The sequence below is a fragment of the Acomys minous genome, assembly GCF_964271855.1.
Source record: "Acomys minous genome assembly, chromosome: 12".
Classification (NCBI taxonomy): Eukaryota; Metazoa; Chordata; class Mammalia; order Rodentia; family Muridae; genus Acomys; species Acomys minous.
Genome location: NC_140493.1, coordinates 88,264,336 through 88,280,360, shown reverse-complemented (window position 1 = coordinate 88,280,360; position 16,025 = coordinate 88,264,336). Strand labels below are relative to the sequence as shown.

The window sequence follows — 16,025 nt, the reverse complement described above, 5'->3', positions numbered from 1 at the left end:
TCCCCTCCCCCACCCCCAGACAGGGTCTCTCTGTGTAGCCTTGGCTATCCTGGGCTCGCTTTATAGACCAGGCTGGCCTCAAACTCACAGAGAACCGCCTGCCTCCTGGCTTTATTTATCAGGTTTTTATTGGATCTCTTTTTCAGTCAGGGTGGGAAAGGGATTTAGGGGGCAGAGGGAGGGTGGGGAGAGAGAGAGAGAGAGACTGAGAGATTGAGAGATTGAGATTCTATCAAAGAGGGGAGGTACAGGACAGAGTTCTTTCTACTTTTAACATGAGGAGGAAAGCCATGTACCCTCCTTCTGGTGTTTTCCCTTTAGATCCAGAAAAGCCGCGAGCTGGCCCAGGGATTGAGGGGCTGAGATGGTGAGGAACATTAACTCCTAACTCAAGAGCTTCAACAGGGAGCGGGTGGCCCCTAAATTGCATTTTGGAGTATAGGCAAGGGGGACAGAAGTGGACTAAGGAGAGTGGTTGGCTGTCAGGGAGGTATTTGTGGGAAGGTAATTCATCCCTTAAGAGTGGAGTTGGCATTTGTGTGTGTGGGAACGCTGGGCAGGTAGAGTCGGAGCACTTGTCATTGCTCCTCAGGGAGCCTCTTTGAGCATTTATGTGGGAGGATCAAGGATGAAAAAATTGTCCTCCTACAATTGGAGGGGCTTATGCTGAGTGTCTGTCTGTCTAACTGGCTTCCACGCTGTTCTCTGAGACCTACAGAGGAGCCCCATGTGTTGGCTCACACCTGCAATTGTAGCACTTGGGAGCTAAGATGGAAGAGTGCCCTGAGTTCAAAGTCAGCATGGGTTACTGATGACACCCTGTCTCAACAAACAAAAGAACCACCCACCACATTCAACCGAAGGTTTAAAGAAAAGAAAAGAAAAACAAACCGGATGCTCTAGTGATGCTTGTAACAGTTACACAGCCAAGGGCCTGTCATCTGTAGGTGTGCTTGTTTTCAAAGCCCACCGTTTGCATCCGAAGCCCAGCTGTGCCTTACACACTGGCTGCATCTTTTCTTGGGCTTTAGTGGAATACCATAAACTTTGCAAAGAAAAACACAGCCAACGACCATTTGTCCCCTGCCTTGAGCCTTCTTCCTTCCCAGGCTGAAGGAAACAAAGATGGTGTCAACCATCAACCTGCAGTGGGATCTGGGGGTCATTGTTTATTTCTGGGCCTCTAGTCTCCTTGCCTTGAATTCTCCCCTTCTCCAGAAATCTGATGAAATAGTATGGGTACAAATCTGCAGATCTTCCAACTACCAATGGTTGCCTCTTCCGTGGTTTTTTTTGTGGGGGGGGAAGCAGGAACTTGGGTCAGGACAGGGACTGAGCTGTCTTCCTCCTGCTCCCTCCCCCAGCAGTTAGGGACGAAGAGGAGACCTTTGTTAATGCCTACTGAACCATACTTCTTACATTGGCTTCTAGGGAGCAAGAACCCAATTTCTGGAAAGCGGTAACAGTCCCTATGTTGTCACCGGCCGCTTTTGGCTGGTCAGTCTCTCTGAGCCTCTTTTACCACCTAGAAATGGAAGTAACAGTGTTCGCAGTCTCCTGCTGGCTGAGCAGCGCACACCAACCAGCCTCACGGTCCAGGTTCATAGATTTTTGTGTGTAAGAGACAGGCACTTTATAAACTCGGAAGTACTATGCAAAGCTGCATTATTAAAGCTACGTATTAGTAAGATAATTGATGGCACCCCAAAGGGATTGGCAAGTAAGGTCGTTTCGCTCCCTAACACCCTATTTTATTATGGGGACAAGGATGGATTTTCAATGAACACTTCCGCTATCCGGAAGGCCGAAGGGACCTGGCCTCGCCATGGCCCAGAGGGCTCCGCTCCCAAATTCTGCGCCCCGGTTCTGCTCCACTCTCAGGTCCTGTTTCTCTTCCTTGTCTGTGGAAGGCCTCTCCAGCATGGTCCTGCCGCCTTGTATAGCCCCAACGATGTCCCCCTAGGATTGCTGCCTCCAGGGCCATTTTCTCCTCCCCAGCCTCTGCTGCCCCACTCCCACCCTCTTCCCGGCTTCCCTGCCCCCAACTCCCAGCCTGTTCCCCCTTAAATGTTTGCAGGCCTGTTCGCAGGCGGGAAGCCCCCTCCCCCACAGGACCACCTCAGTCACGGCCCTGACCACGGGGAGGTCGGGTCTGGATTTACTAAAGAACCCCGGAGGGGGAGCCTGCTCCGCGCCGCCTTCCTGGCTCACCGATGGGGTCGGGTTTCGGCCGGTGGCTCAGCAGAGAGGGAGAGAGGGAGACAAAGGGCAAAGTCCTGGTCCCCACCCCCACCCACCGCCCCCGGCGCGGCCCCTCCCCCCACCCCGGGCCCTGCGCGGGCGACCAGGGGCCGCCGGGGCCCCTCTGGACCCGCTGAGCGTCTCCGGGTACCCAGGGCACCTAGGTGCGAACATTCTAGACGTGGCACAGGGATTGGGGCGCATCCTTGTCCCCCTTCTCCATCTGTAGTGCAGCAGCCCATCCAGAGCTGGGGTGGGCGAGCGCGCTGGGCTTCCCCCTTGGGTGAGGTGTGGGGTTGGGGGGAAGGGGCGCCCCGTGGGGCGCAGGCCGGGCCTCTCAGCTGCTCGGGCCTTCTCAGTTGCACGGCCTGCAGGGCTCCCCCCTCCTCCCCCCAGCTGCTGCCACCCTCCCCCACCTCAGCTGCCGCCGCCCTTCCCAGGCGCTGCCTCCTCAGTTGCCCTGACTGCTCAGCTTTCCAACCCTCCCTTGGCAAAAGGCTGCTGGGTCCGAGGCCTGGGCCCTCCGAGCTGTTGAACCCGCCTTTCTTCCTGGTCAGGGTGGCCGCGAGCCATTTTGGAGAGCGCTGGTGGTCCAGGCCTCTTAGTGATCTCTGAACTTGGGGGATAGGGTCCTTTGGAGGGCATTTTGTCTCCTCACCCCAACTGCATCAGAACTCAGGATGGGCAGGAACGGTGGAGAGGAAAGTAGTTCTAAGAACTTTGACACCCGCACTTAGCACATGCTCTTCCTCAACTCGCCCAAACACCAACAGGTATTTGCCCTGAGTTGGCAGCTGGAGAGGACGGCACCAGAGTCCATTCTACTGATAACGATAAATTATTTCTTAACCCTACGGATTTCCAGTATTATGCTAATTCTTCCCCCCACATCTTCCTCCCCCCACATCTTCCTCCCCCCCCAGGAGTTGCCTGATTTCTTCAGAGAGAGACAGACACTTCTCTCCAAGGTTTTCCCCACGTGCCTTCTCCGGATGATTCTTAGACTGGCCTCTCGGCTAACCCGGTGGGAGACCATTTGGCACCTAGGCTTCCGGAAGAGATAGGGTAGTGGGAACTAATAGAGTTGAGGGGCAGTGGGGGGCGTGCATTGAGGGTCTGTCACCTTTTTAACCTTTCCCCCATTGCCTTGGGAAGACCCAGAAACTCTTGCTGCTGCCAGCCTGAAAAGCGTGGGGACAGTTTCTGAGGGAACACCTGCACCCACACAGGAGGCTCATACGGGCAAACTCGTGTGTGTTATTGTACTTTAAGCTTCAGCAGAGGTTTCCTCCTCACGCCTCACCCGCCCTCAGGTTCTTCTTGCCTGCTTTTACCCACTGTTGGGCTCCGCTTGGCCAGACCCCTGCAAGTTAAAAAGTTAAAAAGCCCAGGGTGTGGTGGAGGAGGAAACTTGGGGCTGGCAGATCTGGAATTTGCCTGGAAAGAGAGCCGGCTATCTATCCCAAAGCCTGTTTGTCTTCCTCTGTGGCTGCCCAGATGAGTGGGGGGGTGGGGCATATGTGTGTGTGCGCAGACACACACACACACACACACACACACACACACACACACACACCAAAAAACTGTGGTCTTGTCAACCCATTTATTCCTGAGTGAGTTAGGCACTTCCGAGGTAGGCTTTCTCTCGTCCTCCCTTTGTTCGCACCTTTACGGCTTTGCCTGCTCTAGATGTAGCTAGTCTTTTGTAAGAGAAGAGCTTTCCTGGCTCTGTAACAGATCCCTGACAGCCATCCAGCCGTATTATAGGGTAGTTAGCTGTTCTGCAAATTAAATCTGGTGCCCAAATTAGAGCCGCATGCAGTAAAAGCCAGTTGGCAGGCGTTTAACCCTACAGAATATGGGCAGTTTCCCTGCTCTCAACACCGGGCTCTGAGGGCTTCTGCTGGGCTGACACTTACTTGTCTGTGAACAAGCTGCGGCTGTCAGTGAAGGGAGCACAGAGCAGCCTGCAGAGCTGAGTTCTAGTCCTCTTCCCTGCTCCCTCAGAGCCTTAATCTCCGCACCTGTGAAGTGAGGGGGGGACACTTTATGGCCCATTTAGGCCCCTTTATTGCTTCTCTGAAATATGAATCTGATTCCCTTGGTAACAAGAGGGGTGCAAGTAGCATGTCCTGTAAGAACCCCAATGAGTCCCTCAACCCCCAATTTGGCATTAGACTCAGGTAACGACCCATCCTGAGGAGAAGTTAGGGTTAAGCCCAGAGGTGCTTCCTGTACATCCAGCGTCAACTCAGCTCAGGGACCAGAGTGTACATGGGAAAGCGTGTGTGTGTGTATGTGTGTGTGTGTATGTGTGTGTGTGTTCCATACATTTAAAGCTCAGAGGTGTTTGCTGCTAAACCTGGTGACCTGAGTTTGAACCCCGGGACCCACATCCTGAAGGAGGGAACCAAACATATTTGAACATGTCACCCGATGCGCTGTGGCACATGCACTTCCCCCATACACACAAAAAAAACAAATAAACGGAAATTTAAGAATCTGTAAAAGGCAGTATGCACATAAGGATTGACTTCTGTGCCTCTTTGGCGGCGCGTGCGCGAGTGCGTGTGTGCGCAAACGCTTACACACTCCTTCCTTGAGGCGGTGACGGCATCTGCCTTGGTCCCAGACCTCTCACTAGGTCACTGTTACGGCTGGAGTCCTAACCTGCAGCTAGCTTACTCAGTAGAGTGCCCGCCGGCTGCCTGGCCTGTCTGGCTGCCCCCTGCCTCCGGATCGGCGGGCGTGAAGCCCTGGGCACGCAGCCAGTTCCTCCTCCCTTCCCGGCACCACCCTTTTCTCAGCTACTGCCCTGCTTGGAGCGTGCCAGGCTGGCCTCCGTCAGAAGTTTCCTGGGCTCCCCTCCTCTCCCCTCCCCTCCCCTCCCGCCCCGGTTTCGATCCCACCATTCTGTATCTTCTGTGGTTAAGAAGGGTGGGAAGGAAGTACTAATAGTCTGATGACCTGGAACACCAGGGCCATCTTGGAAGAGCCAATGATGAACACGTTCTCAGCTGGAAAAGGGTCCGTCACTGGTTACTGGGTTAATCACTTAACGGGTCCTTTTGTTGAAAATAGAACTAGCCAGACGTGGGAGTGCACCCTTTAATCCCAGCACTCCGGAGGCAGAGGTGGGTGGATCTCTGTGTTTGAGGCCAGCCCGGTCTAAAAGCGAGTCCAGGACAGCCAGGGCTTGATACACAGAGAAAAGCCTTATTTTGAAAAATGGAGAAAAAAAAAAAAAAGGAAACAGCAGAATTGCCTGCCTAGCAGACACCGTTACCACTCCCCGCAGCCAGCCTTATCTACTTTCTCTCCTTTCCACACCAGCAAGCTAGCTGGCCACCACTGGAGTGGAAACTGAGGTCGAGGACATTTCCCATCACAATCTGCTCAAATCTGCTCAGCGGTGGGGCAGCATCCAGACCCACAGGGTAGCAATAAAGCCAAAGCCACAAGAGGAACAAAAAAAGGGGGGTGGGCGTGGTGGTGCATACTTTTTAAGCCCAGCACTTGGGAGGCAGGAGGATCTTTGTGAGTTCGAGGCCAGCCTGGTCTACAAACTGAGTCCAGGACAGCCAAGGCTACACAGAGAAACCCTGTCTCGAAAAACAAAACAAAACAAAAAAGAAGAAGCAGCAGCAGCAAACCCAAAAACTATTAGTGTGTATTCACACTTGGAAGTTTTGAATTATAATCTCCGTGTGGAGATTGGGTGGGTGGTGCACTAAAGAGGCAAAGGCGGGTGAGCCTGGTCTACAGAGTGAGTTTCAGAACAGCCAGGGTTGCATAGAAAAACGCTGTCTCTAAAACAAAACAAAACCCCAAAACAGCAAAATAATAATAATAATAACAACAACAACAACAACAACAACAACAACAAAATTTTATTATTAAATAAAGAATGCACCCTGCACTTGTAGCACCCGTATCAGGTGGCATTGAAACAACCTCTTCAGGCATCTTAGGACGTAAACAATTAAAAGTAAATATAACATAACAAACTTAAATATTATATAAACCTTTAGAGTAAAAATAAAGACTTAAGTTCTTCAGTTGCACGTGGTCATGTTGCATCTCAGAGGCTGAGTGCTTAGTGGCTACCCCTGCACACTAGAGCTGCGGAAATAGCCTGTGGTGGAATTAGACAGCTCCAGCAGCAGTCTGACTTTCCAGAAATGTCAAGGAAGGTCGCAGAAGCCAGCATTTCACATTTTGTTTAGTGTGTGTTTTTCAGTGGACTGGACAACTTTGGGGAGTAGTTTTCACCTTCCACCTTGTAGGGTTTCTATTTTCTCTCCCTTTGCTCAAGACCAGCTGGCGGGAGGGACTGCATAAAGTCCCACCTTGTGTTGTTAGGTGTAGTGGGATTGTAGTAACCAGCTTTCTTTTTCTTTTTTTCCTTGCTGTAACCAGCTTCTATTCGCGGCTTAGAATTCAGTACCTATGACGTAGTGGAGCATGGTGTGTGCTGTATATACAAATGTGAGCAGCCCTGGGCTTGCTTTTGGGGGCTTGGGGGATTAGGGGGCTGTTGGGTAGGGCCCTCACTCGGTAGCTCAGGCTGGCTTTGAACTCAGAGATCCACCCGACTCTGCCTCCTGAGTGTTGGGATTAAAGGCTTGTGCCACCATGGCTGCCTCTGTCGGTTTTTTGTTTTTTTTTAAAAAGATTTTTGTGTTTGAGCGTTTTGCCTTTAGGGCATGTATGTGGATCACATGCACCTCTAATGCCAAAGGTCAGAAGAAAGCGTCAGAGGCCTTGAAACGATTGCAGATGGAGAGAGAGGCTCCAGGTGGGTCCCGGATGTGAACCCAGGTCCTCTGGAAGAGCAGCCACTGCTCTCGACTGCAGAGCCCTCTCTCCGGCCCTTTGGCTACTCCATTGCTGCATTCCAGTTTCAGCCACAGCTCCACCACTAGCTTGGCATTTATTTTAATTTATGAAATTGCTTTGAGATGAGCGACAGGACCCAGGGTTTCGGCACTAGGCAGGCTGCCGTAGTTGTGCGCTACAGCTGCAGTTCCCTGGTGGTATTTCCTCACCGCCTGGGGCAGCGTGCTCTCTCTTTCACAGGTACCTAGAGGCTTCGCTGAAAACCTGGACTTCCCTTAAATGAAGTTTGGTGTGTGGATGTGTGTGAGGGTCTTAACTTTGGGTTTATGGATTGTTTCAAAGTTTTGTCTCGAAATGCTGCACACACTTTGTATCTTGTGGAGAGTGTTTTTTTTTTAGCCTTTATCACATTGTTTTTCTTTTGTTTTGCTTTTCAAGACAAGGTTTCTCTGTGTAGCCTTGGCTGTCCTGGACTGGCTTTTGTAGACCAGGCTGGCCTCGAACTCACTGCGATCTGCCTGCCTCTGTCTCCCAAGTGCTGGGATTAAAGGCGTGCGCCACCACGCCAGGCTATCACATTCCTAAAAGGGAAAGCTAACAGTCAGTTACTCAGACCATTAGTGCATAGTGAGATCCGATTCCCTTTATTTAAGAAAGGTGTCTGGCCAGGCGGTGGTGGCGCACGCCTTTAATCCCAGCACTTGGGAGGTAGAGGCAGCCTGGTCTACAAAATGAGTCCAGGACAGCCAAGGCTACACAGAGAAACCCTGTTTTGAATAAAAGAAAGCAAGCCGCTTATAGGTAGACAGGCTGATCTGGGCATGCAAGACACTTGAGGTAAACTAATCCCTTCGGCTATTTCTCCAGCTGTGAGAAATGGCCCCCAGAGAATTGAAGGTTTGACTTGAGTCCACAGGTGGAGGCAGAGCTTGGCCTTAGGGTGGGGTGGGTGTAAAGATTCCAGTTAATTGTTGTTTTGGAAGGAGGTGAGAGTTTAGCCTTGATTCAGGACTGGGGCCTCAGCAGATTCCGAAGAAATGCTGCTGCCACCACCCTTCCCAGCCTCATTCAGCTTTTCCTGCCCTGATATGAGGGAAGGAACTCCTTTAACTAGGGAGGTGAAGCCATCAACATGGTGGCAAGTGACACCTCCCGCTCTGGGTGCAGAGAATAAACCATGAGAGATGGTTCGGCAGTTAAGACCACCGACTGTTCATCCAGAGGACTCAGGTTCGCTTCCCGGCATCCATGTGGCTGCTTGCAACCACCTGTGACTCTGGTTCCAAGGTATCTGAGACCCTCTTCTGGCCTTGACACCGAACATGCCTTGGGCACCTTCATACATGCAGGCTCATGCACATAGAATAAATAAACCTTAAAAAAAAAAAACAGCTCTACCATTCACATATCCTTAAAAGGAATAGCAGGGGGTGGGGCTACAATTGGGATGTAAAAATGCATAAATAAAAAATAAAAGAATAACAAGAGTAAAGTAATGAGGCTCGGGCAGGAAGATTGCTCCCAGTCGGAGGCCAGCCTGGGCTACAAGAGTACAACTCAACATGGGGGAAAAGTTTAGTAGTAGAGGGCTTGCCTAGAATCCAAAAATCCCTCACCTCGACACCTGGTACCCTATAAAACTGGACACTGTGGCACATCCTTACCTGTAATTCCAGTGAGGTGGAATGGGTATCAGAAACAAAACAGGCCAGGTGGCAGCGGCGCGCACCTTTAATCCCAGCACTTGGGAGGCGGAGGCAGATGGGTCTCTGTGAGTTCGAGGCCAGCCTTGGTCTACAAAGTGAGTCCAGGACAGCCAGGACTACATACAAAAACCCTGTCTCCAAACCAAACAGAAACCAGAAAGATAATATTATCTTAATGTCATTTAACTCGGTACGTGTTACAGTATGCTATAAAAATAGCTTTTCAACAAAATCTAAAACTATACAGCTGGAAAAATAAATCAGTAGCTTCAGGCAGGGTGCGGCGGAGCACGCCTCTAATCCCAGCACACTGGAAGGCAGAGGCAAGCAAATCTCCGGGTTCGAGACCAGCCTGCTCTACATACAAAGTTCAGGGCGACCAGGATTATGGAGGGAAACACTTTCTCAAAAAACAAAACAAAGCAAAAAAAAAAAAAACCAACCAAACATGACAAACCCTCCCGGCTTTGGTTCTCAGTGATTATGAAAAGGAGACAAAGATGTTCCTTGCAAATCTTAATCTCAGAGCTCTGGGCTGTCAAACATAGCCTTGTGCAATGGGAGGGTTGGATTCTATAAAATGGATCTGGCAGACACTTCGAAACTCAGCCAGCGCCAGCCCCTGCCCCTGCGTGTGTGTGCACCGCATGATGGATGCACAGTGCACTCCTTTTGTCTTTGGATCTCCCTTGCCTGGTCCCTCTGCCTGGTCCCCCTGCCGGGTCCTCACACTCTCAGATTGGCTTGACAGCAGGCCAGAGGTGAGTTTCCTAATTACCTTGTGTCTGTTGAGCTCCACCAGGGCCAGATCCCTGTACAAGAGAAAGCTGCAGGCTGCTGTTGGCACTTAGGAGCCATTTGGGCAGCTGTAACCATCGCCTTTAGTGGCCACTGCAGGCAGATTGGCTGTTTGAGGATTAGGGAGTCAGCGAGGGTCTCCTAGTTCTGTCTCCTGGCTGGAGTGAAGCTTGGCCCTCCGGGCACTAAGAGTGTGCTCAGGTGTGCTGTGCCCTTTTTCCTGTAGGGCGGAAACGCTGCTCTGCCTGGCCGAGGCAGAATCGAGTCTATTGGTCAGGCAAACGGTCTTGGTAGAACGGAGGACTTGAGTCAGGTGGGGCTTAAACAGTGATTATTTTGTAAGATCTCCCTGCCCCCCACCATCCCCATTGTGAACGACTTTAAGTTCTGTAATGGCTGTCACTGTCGGTCCCTTCCACCCTACCTTCTGGCCTCCTTTCAAGTACCATCGAGGGCTTTATTGGAGTTGTGTTCACACCAGGAGTCTGTCTCTAAGCCAGTGGTTTTGAACGTTGCCAATGCTGCGGGCCTCAGGTTGTGGTGAGCACCCCACTCCATCCAGGCTCACAGCTTCATAACTAATCTTGGTATTGTTATGAATCGTAATGAAGTGTCTGTTTTCTGACACTCTCGGGCGTCAGAAAGGGTAGTTCCCAAAGGGTGCAACCAACAGATGGAAAGGCACTGCCAGCCCTTGCTGTACACCAGCCTAACCCAGCCCATGCTGTGGGCCTACCATATGTGGGGTGAACGAGTTATCCAAAGGGGCTGTACTGTAAGGAAGGTAATTCAGCTTACAGGTCTCAGCATTGCCCTGTGCGGTTTGGGCCTGAAAGGAATTAGGTGGCACCACACTCAATGGAAGACCAGGCTTGCAAGACAGAGGTGCCTGGACGCCTGAGCTCCCTTCCCGGCCATCCCTCCTGTTTTAATCAGGGCTGGGGGCTTTGCAGAAAAGGAAGCCTGGGAGGAGCCTCTAGTAGGTTCCCAGGGTGGGGTGTATGCCCTAGAGGGGTGAGAGACGGCTGCTGGGATGTCTCTCTTTCATTGGCTGGGTGGCCCTGCCCTCCTCTCTCTCCCGGAACATTCCAGACATTCCAGCCGATCTGCCTGCCATTGCTCCCTGGGCATGGATTAGCATCCTTGCAGAGATTAGATTTCACGTCACCACCCTTCTCTCTTCTGCTCTTCCTGAGCAGAAGGCCCTGCTATGGAATTTGAAGGGGGAAGTTTTAGCCTTTGACCCTGGATTGCACTAATGGACCATTTTCAAACTAGGCTCCTGTATGAGATGAGCTACGGGTGCTTTATGCCTCCTTGCTCGGGCCCCTGGGCAGGCAGTCGTCTTCTCTTCTTCCGTCCATCCAAAAGGATTTGCCAATAGGAGATGCCCTGGGCGCTGGACTACTGAAAAATCCATCTTTCCTTTAGCTATTATTTTTCCCTTTTTTTTTTTTTTTTTTTTTTTTGGAGACAGGGTTTTTTCTGCGTAGCCCTGACTTCTGGCTGTCCTGGGACTCATTGTGTAGACCAGGGTGACCTTGAACTCAGAGATTCCTCTGCCTCCTAAACACTGGGATTTGGAAGGTTAAGGTTAGGGCAGCCAGGCACCACCACCATTGCCCTTTAGCTCGATCTTTCTTTCTCCCAGCCCCCCACCCCCACCCCCAACAGAGTTTCTCTGTAGCCCTGGTCCTGAACTTGCTTTGTAGAACAGGCTGGCCTAGAATTCACAGTGATCCTCCTGCCTCTGCCTCTTGAGTGCCACACCCAGCTTCCTTTTTAGCTATTTCATCCCAGATTTTCCTTGCTGTAGCTAATGGTTCATAGCCTGGCATGGTGGCACATGCCTGTAAGCCCAGCACTCTGGGAGGCAGAGACAGGCAGATCTCTGTGAGTTCAAGGCCAGCCTGGTCTACAAAGTGAGTCCAGGACAGCCAAGGCTACACAGAGAAACCCTGTGGGGGGCGGTGGGGGAGACTCGCCATTCTTGAGTTTCAGACTAAAGGGAATCACAGAGACTCCCTGAGATACTAGATGTAGCCTTGGTAAAGAGACTCGACCGGGACAGCCAAGGCCAACATATCCACAGTTAGGACGCATTCCTTGCGCTCCTCCACGCCAAAGCTGGGTAGCAGCGCGTCTGGTAGGCACCGAGGCCTGAGCTCACATGGCTTAAGCACATCTTTATTTTATTTTATGTGCACAAGCGTTTTGCCTGCAGGTATACATGTGCACCGTGTATCGCCTGCCTCTACCTCCCTGAGTACTGGGACTACAGGTGTGCCTCGGTGCTCTGAGGTGCTGAGCCAACTACCCAACCCCCTGGACCTTGTCTTTGAACTAAGGATTTGTGCAGGATCAAAGATACACGGAGATCTAAATGACAATTGACTAACACATCAAGTCAATTTAAATGTCTTAAACTCGGGGATTAAGGTATTGATTTAGGTGGTGAGCAGTCCCTCTGGGATTTAGCCCTGAACCTGAAAGCATTCCTTAAGGGAAATCACACTTTTCCCCCCCAGAGCTATTTGAAGGCTGGGATGGAATAAGTATGGTACCTGGGAGGGAGAAGGTGGTCCTGATGCTGGGCCGTGTGTGGAGAGCCTTAACTATTCATGGGTGCGTCTATTGTTACACTTTAAGGACTTATTCCAAGTCTTTACTAAGCGCTTTACAAATATTATCTAATGCCACCTACCTCCTGTGAATAGGGTTTTATCCCTGTTGTACAAAGGGGGAGACCGAAAGATCAGCGCTAATAAGTGGGTTGGATCCCTAGCTGTGCCAAGGGCTTAACCGCTGTACTATTATCTTATGCGATTGTTTGCAAATGTTGTTTCCCCTAATACGCTGCGAGCCCCTGGGCCAGACATTCCACCTCTTTTGTTCGTTGCTGTGCCCCAGGCCCAGGGACAAAAGAGGACCTTGAAGTCTGTGCCAGTTAGAGGTGTTGAGTTAATTAATAATTACTATCTTACTTGACTTTGGGTTTATATTATTTTTAATTATGTGTGTGTGGGTAATGTACCTGTGAATCCGGTGCCTGAGGTGGCCAGAGGTATCGGATTCCCTGGAACTGGGATCCAGGCAGTTGGGAGCTGCCTCCCGTGGGCTCTAGGAATCAGAGCCCTGCGCACCGTTTCTCCAGCCCTTTTGTTGGGAGTGGTGTACGAAAGCTAAGTTGTGGCAAACATCAAAACAATTAGCTTAGATCTTTTGCTGCCGTTCTGCTGAGACTATCTGGTCCTGCGAGCTTCTCTGTGGTCCTGTTTCGTGGTTGGGTCTATGAGGTGAAGCCGTCCCCACTCTTAAAATCTGCCTTCCAATTGGGTCGCTGGTCCTTTGTTTTGTTTTTCCTGAGGTGGGGATTCTCTCTGCGTGCCCTGGCTGTCCTGTAATTCACTACGGAGATCAGGCTCAGACTCAAAGAGATCCCCCTGCCTCTGCCTTCCGAGTGCTAGCCGAGTTAAAGGTGTGCGCCGCCACTCCTGGTTTAGGTTGCTGTTTTAAGGGCTTGGGGGGTGGGGCGGGGCGGTGTCTATCAAGTGCCAGATCATGAATTCAGTCCGAAGCACTGTGGAATGAATGTCAGCTGGGACAAGGGTTAGAAACTCAGGTCCATGGGGGCCTAAAGCATCTGCAATTGTTTAACTCCTTTTTTTCTTCTTCTTTCGTTTTAGGAGTCGGAAGATTCAGATCCGAAATATCCCACCTCAGCTCCGATGGGAAGTAAGTGTTTGGGGGAAGTGACAGCCCAGGCTGGGTGGAGGGCAGAGACTGGACTGGGACCCTGCGTGTGGCTCGGTAGAAATAACTGGAGAGGTTTCCCCCTGTGTGGGGGGCTAGTAGGGTCTCATTTGTCACTCATGCTCTGGGGCAAGAGGAGGGTAGAAAGAGTGTTTCTACAACTTTCTGGTGGCAGAAGTCTGAGTCTGCTTCCAAAAGGCCCTTAGCACAGAGCCCAGCTACAGCCTACGAACACCAGCGATAGTCAGCATGTAGGACCCAGGAGATGGGACTGAGAGGCGACCATAGTGTCTAGCTCCTGCTGGGGCCCCCGTGCTTTAGGGAAGGGGGTGTTCAGGCTCCCTTGATACTCAGACCCCTTTTTTCTACTTCCCCAGGTGCTGGATAGCCTGCTGGCTCAGTACGGGACAGTGGAGAACTGTGAGCAAGGTAAGACTGGGCCGAGGAGCGAGCCAGTGTGCAGGGAGTTGAATGGCTGTTCTGTGAGCAGATCCACTGGGAAGACCCAGATGTGCGCCATAGTACTCCTGGACTTAACCCTGGAAGGCTGGCCCCGGCACTAGCCCTACTGTGTGTGGAACCGCAAAACCGGGCTACCCTGTGGTAGGCAGTCTTTTGTTTTGTTTTGTTTTTTGAGACAGGGTTTCTCTGTGTAGCCTTGGCTGTCCTGGACTTGCTTTGTAGACCAGGCTGGCCTCGAACTCACAGCGATCCTCCTGCCTCTGCCTCTGCCTCCCAGCGATAGGCAATCTTAATATCTCTCTTGTCCTTGTTTTCAGTTTTTTTGAGTCAGGCTTTCACAGTGTCGCCTTCCTTGCCTGGCCCAGAAACTGCAATGGAGGACTCGAAATACAGATGAGTCTAGCTTTTTGGTTTTTTTGAGTCAGGGTTTCTCTGTGTAGCCCTGGCTGTCCTGGACTCACTTTCTAGACTCACAGAGATCCGCCTGCTTCTGCCTCCCGAGTGCTGGGATTAAAAGGTGTGCGCCACCACGCCCGGCGAGTCTGGCTTTGAACTCATCCGCCTGCCTCTGCCTTCTGAGTGCTGGGATTAAAGGCGTGCACCAACACACCCATCTTTACCACCCTTTCTCATTGAGGATTCTGAGTCCCAGGCTTGGAGGATTCACAAGATTTCAGTAATTCAAGAATGGAAATTTGAGCCAGGTGTTCAAGCAGGTGAATCACTGTGAGTTCGAGGCCAGCCTGGTCTACAGAGTGAGTCCAGGCCAGCCAAGGCTACAAGAGAAATCCTGCCTGAGAAAGCGAGGGGTGGGGGGGGGGTTCACAGGGAAGAGAAAGGAGATGCTGGGCACATTCAGTCCCAGCTATTGAGAGGCAAGAGGCAGAAGAATTTCTGTGATTTTGAGGCCAGCCTGGTATACCTATCATTTCCAGCACTACACAGAGACCTTGTCTTTTTTTTTTTTTTTTTTTTTTTGGTGGAGTGAACAACTCTCTATTAAATATACACACAGTTACTAGGAGGAGGCCATGATGCTGGGCACACTGTCAAAGTCAAGCTTCTCTCTGACTTTCTTGGGCTTAATGCTGCCTTCATGGCTGCAGATGATCTGCCTTGACATTTTTTTTTTTAAAGCATTTGTTTATTTATTGTTTGTACAGTATTCTGCCTTCGTATGCTCCTGCCTGCCAGAAGAGAGCACCAGACCTCATTATAGATGGTTGTGAGCCACCATGTGGTTGCTGGGAATTGAACTCAGGACCTTTAGAAGAGCAGCTGGTGTTCTTAACCTCTGAGCCACCTCACCAGAGCGGCCCTGACATCTTTATAAGGAAAAAGGAAACTTTTTGGGTGTGTCAGTGCAGCAGAGGCAGGTGGATCTCAAGTGTAGCCTGATGCTTAGCAGCACTGGCTGCTACCTCAGACGATCCAGGTTTGATTTCAGTACCCAGAGGTGGCTCCTAGCCATCTGTAACTCCAGTTCCAGAGGAGCTGATGCCCTCGTCTGACCTTGAAAGGGACATACAGTCAGAATATCCATACACAGACAATTGAAATAAAGCCGGGTGTGGTGGCGCACACCTTTAATCCCAGCACTTGGGAGGCAGAGGCAGGTGAGTTCAAGGCCAGCCTGGTCTACAAAGCAAGTCCAGGACAACCAAAGCTACACAGAGAAACCCTGTCTCAAAAAACAAAACAAACAAACGAACAAACAAACAAAATGCCTACATTACACCTGCACACTAGAAGATCTCATTACAGATGGCTGTGAGCCACCATATGGTGCTGGGAATTGAACTCAGGACCTTTGGAAGAGAAGCCAGTGCTCTTAACCTCTGAGCCATCTCTCCAGCCTCGGATTTCAATTTTTTTTATGACTAACACGTCTTCCAGTGTGTGGACTTGGGTTGGGGAGGGCAGGAGAGTGAGTCTTTCCTGTCCGCAGCTTAGATCAGTGCCTTTCTTCCTTATGAGAAGTGCAGTAGCTCACTTTTGGCAATCTTCAAGAAGCAGCGGTCGCTTTGTCTGAGGTTTAAATTCTGAGCTGACGTGATTACAGATGTCTCCTGCCCAGCAGTGATGGGCTGTATCGTCTGCTCAAACCTTCTAAGTTGCGGCCTTTCATGCTGAATGCCAGGACACAGCTGAATTTGCCGTTAGCTGTTGCCTGGTCCTGCTTTCAGCTGGTCTCATGAGTTAGACAGACTGAGGCCCACACTGAGC

The 16,025-nt window shown here is 51.1% G+C and overlaps 1 protein-coding gene across 2 annotated transcripts in view; it reads left to right on the top strand.

Moving 5' to 3' along the window:
- Positions 1-16,025, top strand: part of IGF2BP1 (insulin like growth factor 2 mRNA binding protein 1) — a 50,446-nt gene that overhangs the window by 13,294 nt on the left and 21,127 nt on the right. For both annotated transcript variants that reach the window (XM_084749918.1, XM_084749917.1), the window contains exons 3-4: positions 13,271-13,319; positions 13,715-13,766. In XM_084749918.1, the coding sequence (XP_084606044.1) occupies positions 13,271-13,319; positions 13,715-13,766 (101 nt within the window). The remainder of the gene's footprint in view (positions 1-13,270; positions 13,320-13,714; positions 13,767-16,025) is intronic.